This window comes from Populus euphratica, unplaced genomic scaffold (assembly GCF_000495115.2).
Source record: "Populus euphratica unplaced genomic scaffold, PopEup_1.0 scaffold27.1, whole genome shotgun sequence".
Classification (NCBI taxonomy): domain Eukaryota; kingdom Viridiplantae; phylum Streptophyta; class Magnoliopsida; order Malpighiales; family Salicaceae; genus Populus; species Populus euphratica.
The window spans coordinates 665,677-688,545 of NW_011499899.1; the positions used below are offsets into that span (position 1 = coordinate 665,677).

A 22,869-nucleotide genomic window follows, 5' to 3' on the forward strand; every position below is an offset into this window, starting at 1 on the left:
GAGATCTACCACTTTATAAGCTTTTGAGCATAACTCTTATCAAGTAAGAGAATCATTATTTTATCATAGAATATTACACATTCAACTCTTCAAAGCATGTGTTTATGTAAAAGCTAGCCTAGATAATTATGAGGAATTCACCAACCTTCGATAGCATATATAAAAAATAAGAAGCATCCCAAAGCATGACACACAAGACAATGATTTTATGTATAAAGTTCTTTCAATATTGTTTTATGGATTTACACTCAATAGTACTATGGTTTAAAACCTGACTCTTTTTTTTTATTTTAATGATCTCAACTCTAAACTCATCTCTTACTTTAATATAAATATTATAGCTAAAAAGAGCACTACCAAGCTTTTTATCATTACATAATGAGAAGATATGAACATTATAATCTATATTTAAAGGTTCAATAAGGAAATTCTTAACATCAAAAGACTTCCTGAACTCATTATCATTAAAACCTTAATTAATGGAGTCTATAACAATTCTTTATAAGAAATGTTATATACTCTCCCTCATGGAAATCTTCTTAGTATTAAACAAGCAATAAAAAATTATATCATGATGGAAAAAGCGAGCGAGATCAAACAAAATTACTCATGTTTTCACCAAACAAATTCTCTTCAATGTCACTAGTATTTAATCAAAGCATCTAAAAGAAACACCAAAGGATATATTCTTGATCACTTTACATTTTCGTGGCTCTTAATTATTCTTATAACCATCACATAGACTAAGATGCATGTTACTATCATAAATAAAGAACTTGTGCTAGAAAACATAGTTCAGATTTTCATTTGGCCTTATATATTTATCATTTAAGAAGCTTAAAGTTCAATTTTTGTAATAAAAAAATAAAAGTGTTTGTTAAAAAGGTTTGATTTTTAATAAAGTAAATATATTATTTTAGAAAAGTATATAAAACTAATTATAAGATAAAAGATTAATGGTGAAACAAACTAGATTTTTTAAAAAACAAGTAAATTCAAAAGGAACTATTATTTTTCTTAAAATTATTTTTTAATGAAAATTGTGAACTTTTGTTTTGAATGTCTCACTGTGTATTTATAGCCCATGAGTTTTGTCCTTCTATGAAAAGAAAGGTTTGAATTGTAATTTTATCTTGATATCATTTAATGAGATATAAATATCTTTTATATTTATATTAATATTTGATAGAAATATGATGGATTTCCAGAGGACTTTTACAAACCTAAAATACGAACTTTTGTTTTGAATGTCTCACTATGTATTTATAGCCCATGAGTTTTATCCTTCTATGAAAAGGAAGGTCTGAAGTGTAATTTTATCCTGATATCATTTAATGAGATATAAATATCTTTTATATTTATATTAATATTTGATAGAAATATGATGGATTTCCAGAGGACTTTTACAAACCTAAAATGTGTAGGGAAATTATGGTTCAAAACGTTAAATATAGCCAAGTTCATAGAGGCTAAGCACTTCCCCTAAACTAAACCTAAAGAAGGAGGGTCATGTCCTTAGACATGTCCTAGGTAAGATGGTCAATCCTTTAGGCATGCTTTAGGGAAAATGGTGGACGTGCTAAAGGAAAATGATCATTCAATTGAACATGTCAAGAAATGATGAGGTCATTCCAATAAGCATGCCCAAGAAATGATGGCTGACGTACCAAGGGAGGATGATCATTTCTTTAGGCATGCCTAAAGATGGATGTACATTCTCTTAAGCTTAGCACACTACCAAACTCCATCATGTTTAGATCTAGCTAGCACCAAACTCGACGTTTCTAACATTGGCATATTACCAAGCCTAATTGTGTATGAGTCTGGTTAGCATTAGACCCAGTGCTCCCAAAGCTTCACAGTATGCCAAGCCTAACACGTCTTCAATAGGTGTACTTGTTTTCTTAAAAATTTATACTCGTAAATCTTTTTTAATTCAGTGTTTTTTTAGTAAAAATACATTAATTAAAATTTGATTAATCAATTAGTATTTTAATTGAGATACCTGTTACTGTTTTCTGAATTATGGTTACCATCAAATGCATATATGTTTGTTTCATGTATAATAAGTACTTCAAAAATATTGGGTTGGGTTTTCTTCCTTTTTCTTCCATCCCCTTGAAACTATTTTCCTTGAAAACCCAAACATCTTTGATAATTCAATATCAAAAACCAGAAATATATGTATTAACTTGCATGAGACGCAGCTTTTGTTAGATAGAATATTATCTTTTCTGTGTGTATAACCAACCTCTTATTCGATCAGTTATTTAGGTTTCCTAATTTCCTTCATTTTTCTCTGTCAAAGCTCTCCGTAGGATGTCCCCGGCAACACATCTCTTTTTTGTGGGGTTGTCAGCGTAATTAATTCCAACAAATGGAGCAGCTGTTATCATCCAGGTTATGATGACAGCATCCGGATAAGTGGAACTCTGCCCTGAAATGCTCAACATGGTTGTGGAAAAAAAGAAATTTCTGCCTTCTGAATGTTGCAAAAAAGCGATGTCATTGTCATGAATGCAGTGCGGAGTATAGAACGTATATAAATAACCTTCGATAAAGATTTTATGTTCACGCATAAAGGCAACATCCCTGTTTCTCAGTAAGGATGGCTACAAATACTGGTCTAAAAATTACCAACCTCGAATCCTGAAGAAACATTCAAACATAGTTAATTGTAGTTAAACTTGCCATCCTGGGAAACAACATTCAAACATATAATACCTATATCTGTTCGTTCAACCAAGTAGATCAAGCATGCATTAGTAGCTCACAACCTGTACGAGGAGACAGAACTGATTCACAAATATAGAGCTCATTCAGTGGGTCTCGCTTGATTTTGCTAAGCAAATACATTCAATGATGGTCAAATGCAAATCTGAACCTCATCTTCTGTTTTGAATTCTGTACAGGACATGCATTGCCAGAGGAAGTGGTTTATTCAAGGTGAATTAACAAATACTTGAGAAGCCTTGAAATATGTAAACGTAAAACTTCATCATTCATTATAAAACTGCTTATGAAAACACTAAGCATTTTCATACTTGTCTGCATTTGAGCCTAGCATGCAATTCAAGCTAGTTGACACAACTTTGAACAGAAACTTTTAAAAGGTAGAGAATTATTCTTTCAAAAACTAGTAGGATGAATTTTTCAAATCCTATACATAACCACCATTGGCCCGAATTACCTGCCCATTAATCCACTCACTAGCATCAGTAGCCATAAACCCAACAACCTCTGCAATGTCCTTGGTCTCACCAAGCCGGCCTAGCGGGGACTCCTCTATGTTCTTCTTTATCTGCTCCTCAGTTTTTCCAGCAAAATACATCTCTGTTGCAATAGGCCCTGGTGCAACACAATTTGCAGTAATCCCAGTTCCCTTCAGTTCCTTAGCTAATATCCTTATAATTGTCTCCACTGCAGCCTTTGATGCTGCATATGCCCCAAATCCAGGCCTCAATCCACCAACCATAGATGATGATAACAGTATTATCCGACCACCACCACCATGTTTCAGCCGATTTGCTGCTTCCTTGCAGCATAAAAATGCACCTCTAGTGTTGACACTGACAACAACGTTGTTTTTAAAAGTTGAGTCATAAATCATGCTGCTTTGATATGAGACAAAAAGGAACTTGTATGCATTATATAGCATTAATCTGAGTTGGAATTTGTTGCAAATTCTTTGCCTTCAAAAACAACTCTTTATAGGTCCCCCACGTTCAACTTCACTATAAAATTTCAAGTACCCTCTCCTGAGCCAAGTTATTTAGATAACATTAGGTTATCAATTTTTTACTAAAATTTCCAATTAAAGCTAAACAGACCTTTAAAGATCTGGTTTCAAGCACCCTATGCATATTGCCCAGAATTTCCCATCAATGTTTTTGTCTTCCCAGCTTCAAGCTGACAATTCAAGCATTATGTCTTTGTTGATCTTAAATTATCACGTGCAATATTTGGTTTGTTTTCTGATTGATGAAACATTGATATTTTTCAGCTAATTTTACCACTATAACTAGCTGTTCTCATTGAATCACTGCTCCAAAGAATTATTCTCAAAAGCCAGACTTTATCCAGAATCTGAGTCAGTCATCAAGTAATAATTTATTTCAGTAATTTTCCGACAGCATATCAAAATATACATTTTTGTTTTACCTTCAAGCTATCATACAGGAAATTCACTATTTACTAAAAACAAAAGCTTAAAAAAAAGAGCAAAAGTAAAAAGCCATCTCTTTGTTGGTTTATAAAAATACCTGAAAATATGATCAAAATCCTCCAAGGAAGTGTTGGGAATGGAAGGATATTTAGGATCCAATACACCAGCACAGTTAACCAAGATATGAAGTTGAGAGCCAAAGACTCTTTCAGCCTCATCAAAGAGAAACTTGACCTGGGCTGGATCAGAAACATCAGCTTGGGCTACTATGGCTCGTGGGGTATTGTCAACACAGGAAGAATTGATGTCATTAGCAACAAGATCAGCCTGTTCCTTGTTGGAAGTGTAATTAATAACAAGTTTTGCACCAAGTGAAGCCAAGTGGATGGCTATGGCTTTGCCAATGCCACGGGATGAGCCTGTGACTATGGCTACACGATCCTGGAGAGGGGGAGACAGTAGAGGTGTTGGGGCGGTCATGGTGTTGTGTTGCTGAAGAAGGAGGAGGGGTTTAGGGTACCAAAGCAATTCTATTTAATCACGGCAAGCCAGACTTTTGGATTGAACAAGTTGTTAGGATTATTACGGTGCTGTCTGTAAACGTAAGAGATATTGTTTTTAAAAATATTTTTTTTGTTTAAAAATTATTAAAATATTTTTATATTTTTATATTAATATTTTTAAATAATCCAAAATTATATATATAAAAAAAATAAAACATTTTTTAATCACCAAAATAAACCCCCTCTATATTCTACATTGTGTTCTCCCAGTAGGAAACATGTAGTCGATGCTGCTACGCTAACCTTAGAAGCTACGCTCAAAAGGCCAACCAATTATGCACATTGGTAATGTTTGGCATACGTTATGGATTTAGGACCATGAGGGTATTTAGTATGATATTAGAGATTATTTTTTAAAGTATTTTTTATTTTAAAATATATTAAAATAATATATTTTTATTTTTAAAAAATTTATTTTTAATATCAACATATTAAAACAATAAAAAAACATTAATAAATAAATTGAAAAAAAAAATTTAAAATTTTTGAAAAGTGTAATTGAACCGCGCTTCGAAACACCTTTTAGATTATAATAGATAAATAATTATTTTGTTTTGTGTTTAATATACATTGGACCAAACAATTTATTTTATTTATATTTGGTAGACATTGAATATGACATGACTGATTCAAGGTTTTGATTTGTTTGAGTTTAAAAAAATATATATAAAGAATTAATAAAATCTAGGTCATTTTGTGACCTAATCGATTCTAGATAAAATACAAGTGAATAATCCATTGATTTTTATAATTTTTTTGTTAAAAAAAGATTGTTTTGATTATTTTTATTAGTCAACTCAGATTGATTCATTCAACCTGTTACCTGTGTCTTGCCTCAAGTTGACTCTTAAGTCGGGTTCTAAAACTATAATAATATTAATGTTTATTTATACATTAACTTGAGTCAACCCAAGTTAACCCCCCACCATTATTAAGGTTTTATCTTGAGTCAATTCTTGGGTTGAATTTTAAAATTATGATCATAATATTTTTTATCCTTGAGTTGAACCAAGACAATGCTCAACATGGCCCGTGACTCGAGTCTTGACTCAGGTTAATTCCCGAGTTGGATTTTAAAACTATAATAATAACTATTTTTATCATTATGTTAACCTGGATCAATGGTCAACCCGACTAGTGACTCAGGTCTAGATTCGGGTTGACCTTTTAATTGAGTTTTTAAACAGTAATAATAACTAATTTTATCATGAAATTGACCTCGGTCAATAGTCAACCTCACCCCTAACCCAGTTATTGCCCCGAATTGATACTTTAATCAAGTTTTAAAACTATAAAAATAACTAATTTCATTTTTATATTGACTTGGGTCAATAGTTAACTCGACCCATAAACCAACCCTTGAATCAGGGTGACCCAAGTCAATGGTTGTTTAATTTATGACCCAGGTCTTATTCCGGGTTAACCATCTAGTTGGGTTTTAAAACTATAATAATAATTATTTTTATTTGTATTTCGATAGAAATCAACACAAGTCAACTTTTACACATAATATTTAATAAACTTGTATTATCTTTTTTATACAAACAAAAATTTATCTATTAGAACAATTTTAGACATAATAAAATTTAATTTTTATAGTATCCAAAACTAAACCAAATAACTTCCTAAAAAATTTATTTTATTCAATTCATCTTTATTAATACTCGAAACATTACCTTAAAGTTATAAATTGAAACTTCTCTCTCTTTTTTCATTATTGAAGCATGATATTCCACGGCTCATCATGAAATTATAGATATACTAAATTAATTTTTTTAATTGTAATTAAAGCTATTTATGATGGTATATTTTGATTGTTTTATGTTTTTGTTTTTATTTTTAGATTTGGTTTAATATTAGTATTTAGGGACGTTCTAAAAAACCAATCAACGGAGAAAACAAAAAAAATCAAAAAAACCGAACCAAGATAAAAATTGATTAAATCAATTTTTAAAACTATAAATTTTAACAAATTTAGTTTGATTTTAATTTTAATTATAAAACCGATAAATCAAACCAAACTAACCAAAAAATCATAAAAACTCGTTGTTAGCCAAAAAGTAAAAATAGTTAATTAACATAACCCTACTTTACATAACCCCTCCTCTCCCCTACCCTCACAAACTCCCCTTCCCTCGTAAAAAAATTTAAATAGTTATATAAGTAGTTTTTAAAAAAGCTTTTGTATAAGTGGGAAAAGATTCAATATTCTTAGAAAGTATGTAAAAATTTAATCTCCCAAATGAATTATCATTTGTAATTAAGAATATAATAATAAATAATAAATTTTACAATAAGAAATGTAATTCTAAAATCATTTCAATGGAAAATAAAAATTAATAAAAGTCTAATAAAACCAATTAGATTAAAAACTATAAAAATCTACTAGGTCAACTTGGTGCTCTTAACGTGACTCGATTGACATGATTGAAACATAATTTATCTTTAAAAATTACAAGATGATTAAAAAATATTAAGATGAAAATGTTTTGGATCAATTCAAGTTAACTATCAAACTCGTAATTCAAGTTATGGATACGGTTTGATTTAATAACTTACAAAAATATTTAATTATACAATATTAAAAATATACAAGAGAAAGAAAGCAACCAAATTAAATTTAAAAAGAATATATTATGAAGGGCTTTATAAAAAGAGAACTTGCTAATAGTATATAAAAAAAATATTATAGTCTTATTCAAAAACAAAGTAAAAATAGAAGGGTATTTAATAAAATAATATCCCAAAAATATTTTAAAATAATTTATTTTAATGAATTTTAATTAAATTAATGGAAGTGTTTGGGTTTAGATGGGTTATTGTACTTTGCTTATTTAAAGAAAGTTAACTTACAAAAATATTTAATTATACAATATTAAAAATATACAAGAGCAAGAAAGCAACCAAATTAAATTTAAAAAGAATATATTATGAAGGGCTTTATAAAAAGAGAACTTGCTAATAGTATATAAAAAAAATATTATAGTCTTATTCAAAAACAAAGTAAAAATAGAAGGGTATTTAATAAAATAATATCCCAAAAATATTTTAAAATAATTTATTTTAATGAATTTTAATTAAATTAATGGAAGTGTTTGGGTTTAGATGGGTTATTGTACTTTGCTTATTTAAAGAAAGACTATGCAGATGATCTTTTTCCTTCTTCTTCTTGGAGTGGGTGGTTGACACATCATTCATGCATTATTTTTATTAAAAAAACATACACTGTGTCATATACAATAGATGACATGTTATACAATAAATGACATGTCATTAATTAGCTGTACTCCAATCATCTGAAGAGGTCAAAAGGTTATCAAAAAACCAAAGTCCAACTCCTTGGATCTAAAAAGGACTTGCTTTCAACCCTTTTTTAATTTAAAAACATGTAAGAAAGCTTCATATACCTCAATAAACTCATATATAACCTCAAAATACCCTTTAATTTGTTAAAAATAAAAAATTCACCACAATTTCAAAAAATAATCTCAAGCTCCGATCTCTTTTTCCAACGAGATGAGGGATAAAAATATACTTCAATAAAAAAATTTTCATTAAATAGAACTTATTGATACCAAAAATGATTTTTTTATATCACCAGCATGTGACTAATCAGCCATTTTCTTTCTCCTCTCCTATTTTTCGGTGACTTTCCCTCTAGTTTTTTAAACTCAAGGACTAAAACATGAATAAAATTAAGTTTTGGATCAAAATATAAAACCCTTAATAAATAAGAATCATAATTGAAAAACAAAAACTCTTTAGGGACCAGAATTTTTATGTTATTCTTCCCTTTAGGCTTTAATGTTTTTTTATTATTCAATTTTACTCCCTTTACTCTTAATCTTTAGAAAAAATAAAGACTTTGAACAATATCTTACAAAATTCATCACTAAGCCGATGCTATGATAATTATCTAATAAAATGATGAATGTATAAAAAATAAATTAAAATAAATTATTAATAAAAAACCTTAATCAACACAATATCAAATAACAAAATTAAACAGAAAAATTTGATAAAACTTTTAAAAAAATGGAGGACCAGACTTGAAAGTACTTTTTAAAAAATTATATATAAAAAAACAGCGAAAGGGTTGCTCGTCTTCATTTTTGGTCCCCTAGTTTTAAATCGAGAAACATTTTTCCAATATTATATCAAATAAAAAACAAATTAAAATAAGTTATCAACCCTAAATTTTCAATAACCACACAATTTAAGGACTAATTTGGAAGTAAAAACAATTAAATAATTTAAAAAAGGACCAAAATGCAAAAGGAAGAAAACATGTGTACTGCTATTGTAATTCATAGTGTTAAAGGTGTGTGGGTGAATAGTATTTGTCCCACGGTCTTTAGTTAGTTTCTTAATCTTAATTGCAAGAATGGAGAACCTTTAAGCTTCTAATATTATTAGTGCACGTCTACTAATAAAATGAAGAAAAACTTACAAGTGGTAGAAGAGGTTAAAAAAAAAAAAAAAAGAGGGGAAAGGAAAATAAAATTAACACACATGCTCAATTAAACAACAAATCCACCGTTAACTCTAATAACCTGGCCATTGATCCACTCCCCAGCATCACTAGCTATGAATCCTACAACCTTACTTATATCCTTGGGCTCTCCGAGTCGGTTCAAAGGGCAAGCATCCGCAATTCTCTTTAATGTTTCTTCAGTTTTACCTGCAAAAAACAATTCTGTCGCCACAGGACCTGGAGCAACACAATTAGCAGTTATTCCTGTACCCTTCAGCTCCTTGGCCACTATCCTTGTCATTGTCTCCACGGCTGCCTTGGAAGCAGTATAGGCTGCATAACCTGGTGTGAGTGCTCCAACAAGAGATGTTGATATCATGATGATTCTTCCACCACCCCCATGAGCCAACCGATTAGTTGCCTCTCGACAACACAGGAATGCCCCTTTGGTATTGACATTAAAGGTCATATCCCAATCCTCCACTGTTGTGTTAGCCAAGATGGGATACTTTGGATCGAGCACCCCAGCACAATGTGCAAGTATATGAATCTTTGAGCCAAATTCTTCTTCAGTTCTGCTGAATAGTTGCTTGACTTGATCTGGGTCTGAAACGTCAGCTTTGATGGTGATTGCTTGAGGATGTGAAGACTGTGCCGAGGCGTTGAGCTCAGAAGCTAGGAGATCAGCTTGATTGGAGTTTGAAGCATAGTTGATGACAACTCTTGCGCCGAGGGAGTGAAGGTGGATGGAAATGGCTCGGCCAATGCCACGTGAACCACCAGTTACTATTGCAACCCGGCCATCGAGGGGAAGGGAAGAGGACAACACCTCCTTGGTAATGTCACCGGCCATGATGAAGATTTGGTGTGTTCAGAACTCAAGAGAAAAGGAAAGCGGTTTCGTACTTCGGACTTCGAAGCTTAAATGCAAATGGATTGTTGCTTGATACTAGGGCTTAAATATACGTGTTTCAAATAAAATAATAGTTCTCTAAGCAAAGACGCATCTTTCCACAACTAAAGGTATCAGAAGCCAGAACTGTCCTTTAGAGCCTATTTCAATACGTGGCTGAAGCGGGGGCAACTTGGTCTCTGCACCTGATAAGAAATTAATGCCAGCCAGCAGCAGCCATGTTAGAACAAACTCTTGGTAGCATGTTCTACAGAAAGTCAACATAGTTGAATGGCAAATAAAAAGCGTAACCAGTTAGATCAATCATGCATCATCAGATACAGCAGCCTTACCTCAACACTTATTATAAAGTGCAAAACAAGTAAAGAGGCTATAAAACTAGAATATAATTTACATATTCAACGACGCCTTTTATCAATGAGTAAAAGGACGAAGCAGGGAGGGAGGTGTATGAAGTTTTATGGTATTAAATATTGCTAATACAAAATGAATTCAACAGGTACCAACTGAATTAGGACACTTTTCCTGCTTACCAAAGCAAGAGGGCACTGTAGAAGTGCTTGAAATGCTTGTTTTTTCTTTTCTTCTCCTGGCCGAGGTACTCTGATTTATTAACCAAAAAAAAGGAAAAAACACAATTGATATAACAGAAGGTATAGAACATATAAACCGGCTGATGACATTTTCTCATATAAATATATTATCACAAAAGCAGATGTGAACAAATTGGTGATTGTATGCTATTATGATATAGCTGGAAAAATAATTGACACTGGGTAGCCATGGTTTTTTTTTTCCTTTTAAATCTCATTCTTCATTATTGACAACTCATTGTTTGAGAAAGAGAAAGCATGATAGGTTCTTGCTATAAGGTGACTGGTCCAAAATATGAACACCGAGACGAGGGATTTACAATGAAAAGTTTGCTTCTTAAAACCATTTATCTCAGAGCGTACCACGTACATGCAACAAATCATGCAAGGAGATGGGAGATAAAAGAAGAATGACATTATCCAGGAAAGGAAAGGAAAGATTCAGAAACCTTAAGATATGAACTCCAAATTAGAAACAGTGAAGAATTATAAGAGTCCTTTTGGCAGGACTCACTATCAGCAATGCCACCAAGTTCTTGGTATCAATGTCAAATCTCAACGGCACTAATATCCAGAGCTGAGAAATATGGATCATCAGAGATGTAGGACTCGGGAGAAAATGGGTTTTCTCCCATTGAATTATCACTAGTATACAAAATTTTCTGTGCTAAACAAGACAGAAACTGCAGTTAAAAGAAAAAAAAAAGTAGCCCATAGAAGGAACCTGTTAATTTTTCACCTTGCAAAGGAAAAATGATGGAATTAAGGGGATAAAAATAATTTTTCCTTAGGAAAGCACACCCTGTTGCATCTGGAGCATGTAGGAATAAACAGCTCCAAGCCAAAAGAAAAGTACTCGTTATTTTGAAGTTGACATGCACGCTGATACACATTTTAAGTATCAAAGCAGATCAATTCATAGAGATCGTAGTTAAATATTCAAATAAGACCACACACAGAAAAACATGAAGAAAATACTTATATCAGCCAAAACAGATCAAAATTAACCATACTTGATTCATATGAATTGTACCTAAATATTCAAATTTGGCCATTTATGTTATTTTGGGATCCAAATTGGCATGCCAGTAAAGAATTGTAACATGAATCATTTGACTGTTCGTTTCACAAATAATGACTCTATAGACTAGCATAGCTATTGAAGGATTTCTTTTTAGTTTCTACTCTCCCTATCCAATAACAAACAATAGAGAATTCACCTGTTCTGGTTGCCATCACGAGGATAGTAACCTAACATTTCAGTCAGATTCAAAGTTTAGATATTATATTGAAGGAAAGATTGGAAAGAAGCAACAACTTGATGACAAGGTTCTAATTCACCGCTTCTGGTTATTGTCATGAGGACAGAAGTGTAGAATTTCAATCAGAATAAAAAAAAACTAGCTATTACTTTGCACGAAAGATTGATAATAAGCAATAACTTGATGACAACGCAGCAAAACTACCAGCTTCCAATTCCCAGGTCACGACCATCTTGGGCATTGCTACTTTGGACCAAGGTCACCAAGTGAATCTTTCATTTCGTATTAGCAAAAACTAAAAAAAAAAAATCCATCAACAGCAATGTTTGTGAAAACAGGATTTAAACTTCTACATCATGCTGCTGCATAGAAAAACATAATAGAGTTGATAAAACACAGGTTCGCCAAGTTTTTCCATCGTGTTGAAATTCTACCTGCGTATTTGCATACACAGAACCTTATACTTAAAACAGGTGAAGATATAATTAGGTGGAAGTGAAATATGAAAAACCTTTGAGAGAAAAATTACTAAACTCAAATATCTAAATCTCTGTAAGTATGTCTCTAGAGAAAAAAAATTGCACCTGTCCAATTCAATTAAATGCTCATGTCAGAAAATACACTTACAAGAAATTGAGAACTGTCATTTGTTTAGGAGCAATTATTTATATCATTGACAAAACTTCCAAATGAAACAATATGTAATGTCTGAAGACATTCATTTTTATTCCATTCTTATTTTTCTTAAATAGAATGATTAAGTCAAACGAAAGCTTCACGATAAATTGAAAATATGCTCTATACAAAACAAAATAGAAGACCTCTATATTTGGAAGCTAAATTGTTTTCATAAATCTCCATTTTCATCTTTTAGTGAAGTTTCCAAAAAACAACTTTTAAGAATATTGATTGGTAGGTGGGTAAATGAAGGATGAAGCCATTACCTCACACCCCACTTCAAGAACATGACAGGTGATGTTACCAGCTGTTGTGAATTCCCATTAGTTCGTGCTGCTCGACAATAATCTTCACACTGTTCTCAATTACCAATAATCTTTACATGAACAAATACCACCTTCAAAATGATGAAAGCGGTATGCATCTCGGACTATAATTGCTCGATTTGAAATCTTTGATACAAATTTAATCCAGGAGTGGCAATCTTTACATACACGAAGGTTCTTCATTACATGTATTGGAACTGTGTTAGACAAACTAAGGAGTCCAAATGAAATAGCCAGTTTTTCACTGTGAATGTAAACAGTTGGATCCTTCTGCTCCTGCTCTACATCATTCAAAAGGCTATATCGATCTTGGACATAACCAATTTCAGCTGCTTTTTTATTCAGTACAGCCAAGAATTCATATATTTTATCTGCTAGTGGATGGAGTCGATCACCAACATAGAATGCATGAACCGAATTCTTAACCTCTATCCAGCTACGACCGGGCTCCTTCTTCACACCCCTGTTTCTCATCATTTGCCGGGTCTGATCCCTGCAATCCCATTTCCCAGACACAGCATACATATTTGACAAAAGAACATAAGTTGCTGAATCTTCAGGTTCCAATTCCAGAAGATGGTGAGCAGCAAACTCTCCAACTTCCACATTCTTATGAACTGTGCAAGCACTCAAAAGTGTCCTCCAAATTGTTGCATCTGGTTCAATTGGCATCTCCTCGATAAACTTTCTTGCACGACTCAAAAACCCTGCTCGGCTGATCAGATCCACAACACATGCATAGTGCGCAGGCTGAGGCACTAAGCCGTGCTCCTTGCTCATAGACTCAAAGTAGCCAAGACCCTTAGTAACCAACCCCACATGGCTACAGGCTGATAAAACTCCCACAAAAGTGACGTGGTTTGGCATCTCACCAACCTGTTTCATCTTTTCAAAAAGATTCACTACTTCATTACCATATCCATGTTGAGAATAGCCCGTGATCATGGCATTCCAAGAAACATCATTTTTCTCTGGCATCTCACAAAACTCCTTCTTGGCATCTTCAATGTTACCACACTTTGCATAAAATGTGATTAACGCATTGGAAACTTCAATATCTGAATCAAACCCTCTTTTTATAATCATCGCATGGATCTGCTTCCCTTGTTTTATGTTTGCAATATTAGCAGCAGCACTCACAGCAGAGCCAAATGTGAAAAAACTAGCTTCTAGTTTAGCTCTATTCATTTGAGCAAAGACCTTCAGTGCGTCCTCACAGTATCCACTCTGTGCAAAACCTGAGATCAATCCATTCCATGATATACTATCTTTGGCATCTATTTTCTCAAATTCCAGGTAGGCTTCTTTGATCCTACCACATCTGGCATAAAGACTAACAAGTGCATTACCAATTGAAAGGTCTTCTGAATAACCAGAAACATATGATAGAGCATGAATTTGCCGTCCTTGATTTAGAGCTTGAATACCTGCACATGCACTGATTGCACTAGAGAAACCTATGTTATCAGATTGGATCCCTCGGTTAAGCATTTCTTTGAAATGTTTAAGAGCTTCAGCAAACAAATTGTGCTGTGCATACCCTGAGATCAGAGCTGTCCATGACACAACATCATCCTCAGTGAGTGTTCTAAGAATTACATGGGCAGTATCTAGTTTTTCATGCTTAGCATACATATCTATGAGCACGCTACAAACATACACATTAAACTGAAAGCCAGTCTTTATGACTTGAGTATGAATCTGCTCTCCTAGATCAAGAGCACCCACTGAGGTGCAAGTTCTCAAAATACTAGGGTAGGTGAATTGATTAGGTATCAGGCCTTTAATCTGCATTTCTCTAAATATTTGAAATGACTCACTTAAATTATCTAACTTCCCAAAAGCCACAAGCATCACATTCCACAAAACCACATTTTCTGTCTGTGCTGTGAGAAACATTTCATGGGCTGTTTTTATATCAGAGCAGTTCACATAAAGATCAAGCAGAGCACCTTCAACAATCATGTCTGAAGATATTCCTGCTTTTATCACATATGAATGAAGCTGTTCTCCCTTGCAAAGTGCCCCATTTGATGCACAGGCACTCAAGAGACTTGCAACAGTAACACAGTCTGGTTTCAAGTAATCCCGTTTCATTTTCGAGAACAATTCCAAAGCACCATCACTAAATCCCTGCTGAGCTAGGCCAGAGATCAGCGAGTTAAATGAAACTTCATCCTTAGACTGCATTTTGCTGAAAACCTTTTCAGCAGATACAAAGTTTGGCATTCTGGAATACAATGTCACAAGAGCATTGCAGACATAAGTTTCCAAAGAGGATCCATACTTGAAAACTAGGGCATGAAGTTGCTCCCCGACATCAAATAACTTTATTTTTGTGCAGCCACTTAGAACACTCGAAAACACATAGGGAGTGGGAAAAATTCCCGCTGTATGCATTTCACAAAAGAGGTGAAAGGCCTCTTCTTCATATCCATTCTGTGAAAAACCAGAGATCATTGCCACCCAAGAAACACTATCCTTTGTGCATAAATTATCAAATACCTTTCTGGCAGATATTATAAGCCCATTTTTGGCATACAAACCAATCAAAGGATTAGAAATAATTGGACTGCAAAGAAGACCATGACAAATAATCCTAGCATGAATCTGCTCTGCATAGCGAATACCAACTCTATGACCAGAACAAGCCCTTAAAACACTGGCAAAAGAAATTTCAGTTGGACTTACATTTTCCTCAATCATGCACGAAAATAGATCCAGCACTCTGTTACTCATTTTCTTTTCCATAAAACCAGAAATTATCTTATCCCAACTACGCACACTTCTATTAGGCATATCCTCGAAAACCTTGACTACACCATCCAAATCACCTAACGCAAAATAAACATCAACAAGCTTGTTACACAAAACACTTTCATTGCCCAATCCCAACTTCAAAATCTTCCCATGAAGTTTCTTGCACTCTACCAAAGACCCAGAATTCAAACAAAGGTCCAAAAGCCATATATATGTTTGACAATTCGCGCAAATCCCACGGTGTTCCATCAACTGCAGAAACTCAATACCTTTCAAATTTTCTTCATTTACTTGGTTGGGAAACTCATCGAATGCATAGCAAGCTAGAGTTGGTCTACTTAAATCCCAGCTAAAACACTGCCAAAAAAATATAAAAATCCAATTAAAACAAGAGAGGGAGAGAACTTTTACATTTGAATCTTTAACACTAAATCGTCGCTATTTACTTAAATTTCGATGAAATGAGAAGTTATACACATGATTTTTTAACATATCTTGCGTGTAAAGTTGGCAATAGTAATAACAATGATAAAAGGTGGGTGTTACCTTGCGGAGGTTTTTGGAGGGTTTTAAAGAGGGAGTGGGGTTGAATTTGCGCGGGAAGTGAGAAAGGAAGGATTTTGAGAGTGAGCCACGAAGGGAAATCTGATTAAGAATCATGGGTTCTCGCGTTGGATTTGAGTGAGCATCAATCAATCCACTGGAATACTAGCTTTCATGTATTTCTGAGATGATAGATTGAGAGAGGCGAGAAGACGTGTGGTGATTATGGGTAAGTGGACAAGAGGAGAGAAGGATGGATTTTTTGTACACTTTTTTTTTTTTAAATTATGGATGAGAGTATTTACTTGGAAAAAATAACAATAATTAAAATGAAATAATGATATATATTTACCAAATATTATTAATAAAAAGAGCATTTTAAAATTATATTATTTATTATGTGTACCCTGATATTTTATAATCACTCTACGTTTGTTTTTATTTGAAATTTTATTTTTAAGGTTAATTAAGCATAAAATCCAAGACTGTCAGTTCATAATCTTGGCGTTTTTCAGAGTATTTAGAAAATAGAAAAAAGAATATTTACAGGCTTTCTTAATGAATATTATAATTAAATTAGGATCTTTTATTTGTTTAATTATAAATATAAATGAACATAATTGTTAGTTGGCTTCCCAACGGTCAAAACTCGTACCTCGATTTTTAATATTACAAAAAAAACCCAAAATTCCCCCAACTAAAATAAATATATCAAACACGACACCGTTTCCTTCCTCTTTAAATGAAAAACACAAATCAGGAATCTGCAAAACCCTAGAATTTCTAAAAACCTGATCTCAATAAATGGCAATTGCACGAACTGGAGTCTACGTTGACGATTATCTTGAGTGTAGGTTCCTCTACAGTCCCTGGGTTTCGAATCAAGTTTCATTTTTTTTCTTGAAATTCAATCTAGTCAATGTTTAATAAATTTCGAATCTTTTTTTTTTTTTAATTCCAACAGATGCAAATACATTGCCAGCTGAGCTTCAACGGCTTCTTAATACTGTTAGAGAGCTTGATGAACGATCCCAATGTAAGCAAACCCCCATCCACATATACGTATACATGCATGTATTTGTGTACACATACATTTCACATGTGTGCATATGTATAATTTTTAAAATTTTCTGCAAGTATATAAATGTCACTATCTATAAGGTTGTAAAAGTTTTGAAATGTTTTTAGGTTTATTGCTTAATTGTTGTACATTCACATGTATTCATGCATGTAAACTGTGAAGTTTTTACTTTTAGGGTTGCATTTGGTGAAAATAAAATGCGGTATAGTTGTGAAATTTTGATCTTTTTTTTTGTAGGGTTATTGCTTAATTATTGCACATTTTCATGCATGTAGGTAGGTATTTGTGTAAACAAGCTGTACAATTTGTTTTTAGGGTTTCATTACTTGGAAAAAACAGAATTTCAATTGTTATATGAATATAAACATGTGCACGCTTTGCATGCTTGTGCATGTGTGTATGTTACATTTTCTTGTATGACAAGAAGTTTTGATCCAGCCTTCATTTAGCCAACATGTGTGTGTGTATGAATGCGTATGGTTAATTTTTTGATTTTTTGGTATTTTATGGTTGGAAGCAATGATAAACCAAACAAGGCAACAGACAAACTATTGTCTGGGATTGGCATCTCAAAGCTTAAGAAAAGGAAATGGTAGTATTTATAATTGCTACAACACTAATAACAATGAAGAGGATGAGGCAGTTGAGAAAATGAGGAAGGATATCGAGGCAAATCAGGATAGTGCATTGAGTTTGTGTACAGAGAAGGTTTTATTGGCACGGCAAGCTTATGACCTTGTGAGTTTCTTTTATTCCAAGGCCTTTCTAATAAATTGTTTCTTGCAACATCTCAAATTGATGTTATATGGGGCATGTTGATTTATTAGGAGTTTGTTGGGGTATTATGTAGTCGTTACAATGAAAAAGGGTATTTGATTCATATTTAGTAAAACATAGGGGACATAGGGGGCATTATTGCATTCAAGGTTGTGCTGTAGTTCTTAGGGATTATTTTGTTTTTATGAATTGCTTTGTGTCAGAAGACATGGAGAAAGATTTTTGAATTCCTATAAAGTAGTTCTTTGATTGGATGATAAAATTTTGCCGTGGTCTTCTCTGACTATGGCTATGGAGAATAGTATGTAATGTCTTCCCCTCCAATGAAGATTTCTTTCTGGGCATTGTGAGGTAAATATCTACTTTGTGATTATTGATTCAGCATTGAAATACGTGAAGTCCTTGTTATTTGGTAAAAGCCCTAGCTAAACACACAGTCTTGCCCTCTTCTCATTTTCCAATGATGGAAAGTGTTAGTGAATAAGTTACTATGATAAAGCATTGTATGTCTTATTTTCCAAGATTCAAATGCTTGACTGGGTAATGCAACACATTCAGAATGAGATTGTTTTCGCCAATAGGGACAGCCAAGACGTACAAGGCTTAAAAAACAAAGTCTGTCTGAAGTTCATGTACTCTTCTATTTCCTTTGGGCGGTTTAATCTGTTCTATGTGATAGCTAGGCGTTAGCCAACAAGTAATGTTGCATTAGTTATACATTGTTCACAGATAGCATCTTAACTCTGGCTTAACTGAAACTGGGAAAGGAAGTGGAGAGCATTGAGTGTTGGTAGATGGAATGCAATTGGTATGTAACTAAGATAGTTTATCTTCCAAAATCACTATACAGAAGTTCATAAAATTCTATTAATAGAGAGAAGAGTATAGGCACAGCACAACACAAATGGTATTCCAATGCTGTCAACCTGAGCTCTGAGCACAGACAATATCGGAGCTTTCTCAGCATTGAACTACATTTAAGCATCTTTGGCATTTCTTCACCAGGATGATATGATCATGGTGAAGGAATTTTTGTATTTTTTTTATGGTGAAACCAGAGTTTGGTGCACTTCTAATGGCCAATTCTCATATCATGTATTGATGGTCAACCAGGAATTTTAAGTGGGTTAAGGATCAGAAACAGCACCACTTTGCTTTTATTAGGTTAAATGGAAAATTATCATGTTAAAGAACTGATCTATGATGCACTCAAAATTTCAAGTTAGATGGCCGAGTGAAATTATATCCACTCGTCTTTTCTCTTGTTTCCTTCATTTTTTGAGTGGTGATTGTGGACAAAGATGACTCCTAGATCCTAAATTGTCGCTATTATTGGGATATCTGAGCTGACAACTTCTGTTCCTCAGCTTCCCAAGTTGTCAAGCAACTTGTTATTAGGGTTTTTTTTTTTGGTAATTTAGCTTTGATGAGAAATAGCAGTTTGTTACAGGCTAAAGAAGCTTATAACTGTTTTAACACCAGTGAATTGCTTGACCAGGAAACAGACAGCTGGCTGGCCTCTATTTCAAGTAAATTTTTCCTAGTATAGCAAATATGGAAGCGACCATCTAGTGATGGTATTATCTGTCTTTTTCTTTTTTGTATTCTCTTTTTCTTAGGTGGGGGTTGAGTAAAATATCCATCTTATGTGAAGGTTGATCTGACACGCTAAAACTAATGTTTGAAGAAAGTGTGAAATTGGAAATAATTGAAATTTTTGTTAGGATTTAGGATTTTGGGCATGCTAGACTTCCTTTCTCTCGGCCCTTCACTGATTTTTTGAGGTAATATTCTAGTTTTGCTTGAAGCATACAGCTGAATGAGAGACTGTATGATGAGACTATCTTGTATTGCAATTTCCTGTAATTATTTGTTCATAATTTTATGGCAAGATTCAATAACCATCTTAACTGAGCTTTAGAATCAGTAGCCAATATTGCTCTTCTTTCTCGACTGCTTATTTGCACCATTGGAGGTTTCTCTTCACCAGAGGACATTTACTGAGCAAGTAGAGATTTCCACAATTATTAGGGATTTCATCAACGCAAGCAAAGCCATCTAGCAGTTGCGCCTTTCAAAGCATGGAATATCCCGCTGAACTCATCCGGGTTTTTTCTAGATGCTCATTGTAGCTAGCTTATGAGACCCCAATAATCTAGCTTTAAGTTTGGTCTGAGTTAAGGATAATAACATATGATTCTTCTCATTCTGAGTGTTACTTGAGGCATATGATAGGTTCATTCTCTCTCCCCCTGCCATTCTGTTAAGAGAGGATATGATAGATTCTTTCTAATTAACGCACACTCAATTTCTTGTACTTTGATCCGTATGCAGATAGACAGCCATGTAAAACGACTTGATGAGGATCTGAACAACTTTGCAGAAGATTTGAAGCAAGGTACAATAATGGATTGCCACTACTTTACTGTTGTCTCTTGCTACTCAAAACCTAGCACAGGATCTATTTAGTGGCTTAATTCTTTTCCTTTTTGTCATGTATTCAGAGGGAAAACTATCACCAGATGAACCAGCAATCCTTCCTCCACTGCCTATAATAGTCCCTAAAATTGAGAAACGCAGGAATTTTTACGGAACACCTCAATCTCAATCGAAAAGGATTGATTTCAGGGATCGGGATTGGGACAGAGAGCGTGATAGGGATTTTGAGCTCATGCCTCCTCCAGGAAGCCATAGAAAGGATTTCCCTGTTCCTGTTGAAGTTGAGCAACCCATTGATCCCAATGAACCTACCTACTGTGTCTGCCATCAGGTTTGACTTTTTGTTTAATGCTATTTCAGTTTCAAATTCAACTATTTCTTCTGCAGAGTTGCTTTACGGTTTCTTTAGATACATAGTAAAAATTCTTGTACATCACTAAGCTTCTGTAATGTTTGTGGTCATTTAGGTGTCCTTTGGAGATATGATCGCTTGTGATAATGAGAATGTAAGTGCTTTCACCTTTGCTGTGTGTATGTTGGTGCTTGTCTTCTTAATTGAAGTTCATTGTTATGATTCCTTGTCCAGAGTTTCATATCTTGCACTCAACATGAGTTTAAGTCATAACAAGTTAAGTTTTTGTGAACATTTTGATAAGGTTTCAAGACAACATTTGATATGGCAAAAATAATGAGAATTTAAAATCCAGAAATTACAGTATCTTTAATCTTTCATCATTTTTATTTCGGCAGAGCAATTTTAATAGCTGTAACTGTTTCATATATGAGTTATTTTGAGAATGCTTTTGCTAAATACTCACCCACTTGTTTGTCTGCTTACAGTGCCAAGGAGGTGAATGGTTCCATTATTCATGTGTTGGGTTGACACCGGAGACAAGATTCAAGGGAAAGTGGTATTGTCCAACCTGCAGGAATCTACCTCAATTTCAATGGTAGAATGTACTCATAATTAATAGTTTCTTTATTGTACCATCAATTTTTGTTTGCAACAAAACATTACAACTGCAATGTGGTCAAATAGAGCCAGGTTTTGTTCCAACATTGGGTTCTCTGAAGTTCTTTATGTTATCCTCGCCCTCTCCCTCTCTCCAGGAACAGCAAGGGAAACAGATGTTTACATATCCCCATGCATACCGCAGTAAAATTCATGATGCATATATTACTATGAATTCTTGCATCCAAACCGAAGTTATTTTCAACGAGGGAAAAGTCAAAGCAGCAGTCCCTCAATGGTTAGGGTGTCCTCCAATTTCAACACTTTATAAATCCTGTGACTGGGGGAAGAGTTGATCGTGGTACACAGCTAATCCAAGAATAGTTTAACCAGTAAAACCAGAATTAATAAACACATGCCCGAAATCCCCTGTGCTTTAGCAGAAGGCAAGAGCATTGGCATCTTCTGGTGGGAAATTGAATTTTTTTTGTGGGGGGAATTTGGATGGGCGAATGGTGGTATGAAAATTTGAAGATAAAGTTTATACTTTTATTCTTCTTGTCTTGCATCACATTTTACAGCTTTACAAGTGTGAGTAATGGGGCAGGGATTCTCTTGCATCCGTCGTTATCTTGCTCTACCTACCTGTTATCCGTCTCTAGCATCCGAAGAAACTTGGACCACCACCAGTCACTTTCTCCTGCACAATCTGTCGTGGAAACTAATCACTGTGTATGGATGGATATCTGACCAAAAATCTCATTAGGCAGACTAACCAAGCTATATGCCCCCTCCCAAGTGAGATCAAATCAAGCGGGATGTGTCCCAAAAATTGCGTGATTTTGGACTGGATGCAGGAAATGAGCTAGTTTGATAGTCTCATTGTTTGTTTTTTGAAGTGGTTTTTATTTGAAAATATTTTTTATTTTTAATATCAATACATTAACATAATATAAAAACACTAAAAAAAATAATTTATAGCATAGAGAAAAATAAAAAAAAATTAACAAAAAAGTATTCTTAAAACACAAAATATTGCCGCTGGGAATGGAAATCCAATTTTAAAGAATTATGAACACATAAGACCGAAACACAAGACTCAGTGCTTGGTTTTGACAAAAAAAATTGCATAATTTGGACATATTATTATTATATCAGTTGTTTTTAAAAGTCATTATTTTATAAAATGTATTGAAATAATATATTTTAAAAAAATATTTTTAACCTCAACGCATCAAAATAATTTAAAATTATATAAAAAATTAAATTAAATTAAAAATATTTTTAAAATACAAAAATAAAATGCTAAAGTCTACCTTCCTGCCTCTTGGAATGGAAATCCA

At 33.5% G+C, this 22,869-nt stretch overlaps 3 protein-coding genes and 1 long non-coding RNA gene across 5 annotated transcripts; 2 read left to right on the forward strand and 2 right to left on the reverse strand.

Annotated features, from left to right (window-relative positions):
• Positions 1-2,656: 2,656 nt before the first annotated feature.
• Positions 2,657-4,727, reverse strand: LOC105132508 (short-chain type dehydrogenase/reductase-like). Of its 2 annotated transcripts, XR_843588.1 has the most exons (3): positions 4,263-4,727; positions 3,035-3,569; positions 2,657-2,971 (listed from the first exon to the last, which is right to left on the reverse strand). XR_843588.1 is itself a non-coding variant. In XM_011036058.1 (2 exons), the coding sequence occupies exons 1-2, from the start codon at positions 4,643-4,645 to the stop codon at positions 3,161-3,163; spliced, it is 792 nt and encodes a 263-aa protein (XP_011034360.1). In that variant the 5' UTR covers positions 4,646-4,727; the 3' UTR covers positions 2,864-3,160. The 2 variants fall into 2 exon arrangements, 1 of the variants encoding a protein (XP_011034360.1); XM_011036058.1 differs by having other exon boundaries at positions 2,864-3,569.
• On the forward strand, positions 3,590-4,208 carry LOC105132507 (uncharacterized). The gene is made up of 2 exons (XR_843587.1): positions 3,590-3,850; positions 3,910-4,208. It is a non-coding gene; the product is annotated as an uncharacterized LOC105132507 (long non-coding RNA).
• A 4,395-nt stretch (positions 4,728-9,122) lies between the features above and the next one.
• LOC105132574 (Pentatricopeptide repeat (PPR) superfamily protein) lies at positions 9,123-16,533 on the reverse strand. The gene is made up of 4 exons (XM_011036147.1): positions 16,281-16,533; positions 13,018-16,091; positions 12,922-12,925; positions 9,123-10,070 (listed from the first exon to the last, which is right to left on the reverse strand). Exons 1-4 carry the CDS (start codon positions 16,392-16,394, stop codon positions 9,249-9,251), a joined length of 4,014 nt encoding a protein of 1,337 aa, XP_011034449.1. The 5' UTR covers positions 16,395-16,533; the 3' UTR covers positions 9,123-9,248.
• Positions 16,534-17,008: 475 nt separating this feature from the next.
• Positions 17,009-21,647, forward strand: LOC105132509 (PHD finger protein ING2-like). Its single transcript, XM_011036059.1, has 7 exons — positions 17,009-17,127; positions 17,242-17,313; positions 17,876-18,096; positions 20,470-20,533; positions 20,640-20,905; positions 21,042-21,080; positions 21,415-21,647. Exons 1-7 carry the CDS (start codon positions 17,082-17,084, stop codon positions 21,526-21,528), a joined length of 822 nt encoding a protein of 273 aa, XP_011034361.1. The 5' UTR covers positions 17,009-17,081; the 3' UTR covers positions 21,529-21,647.
• Positions 21,648-22,869: the final 1,222 nt, after the last annotated feature.

Coding starts and splice junctions, on each gene's coding strand:
- LOC105132509 (XM_011036059.1), top strand. CDS start 17,082: ATGGCAATTGCACGAACTGGAGTCTACGTTGACGATTATCTTGAGT. Junction 17,128..17,241: donor CGTTGACGATTATCTTGAGT/GTAGGTTCCTCT, acceptor TAATTCCAACAG/ATGCAAATACATTGCCAGCT. Junction 21,081..21,414: donor TCGCTTGTGATAATGAGAAT/GTAAGTGCTTTC, acceptor GTCTGCTTACAG/TGCCAAGGAGGTGAATGGTT.
- LOC105132508 (XM_011036058.1), bottom strand. CDS start 4,645: ATGACCGCCCCAACACCTCTACTGTCTCCCCCTCTCCAGGATCGTGTA. Junction 3,570..4,262: donor GATTTTGATCATATTTTCAG/GTATTTTTATAA, acceptor CGTTGTTGTCAG/TGTCAACACTAGAGGTGCAT.
- LOC105132574 (XM_011036147.1), bottom strand. CDS start 16,394: ATGATTCTTAATCAGATTTCCCTTCGTGGCTCACTCTCAAAATCCTTC. Junction 16,092..16,280: donor CCTCCAAAAACCTCCGCAAG/GTAACACCCACC, acceptor TTTTTTTGGCAG/TGTTTTAGCTGGGATTTAAG.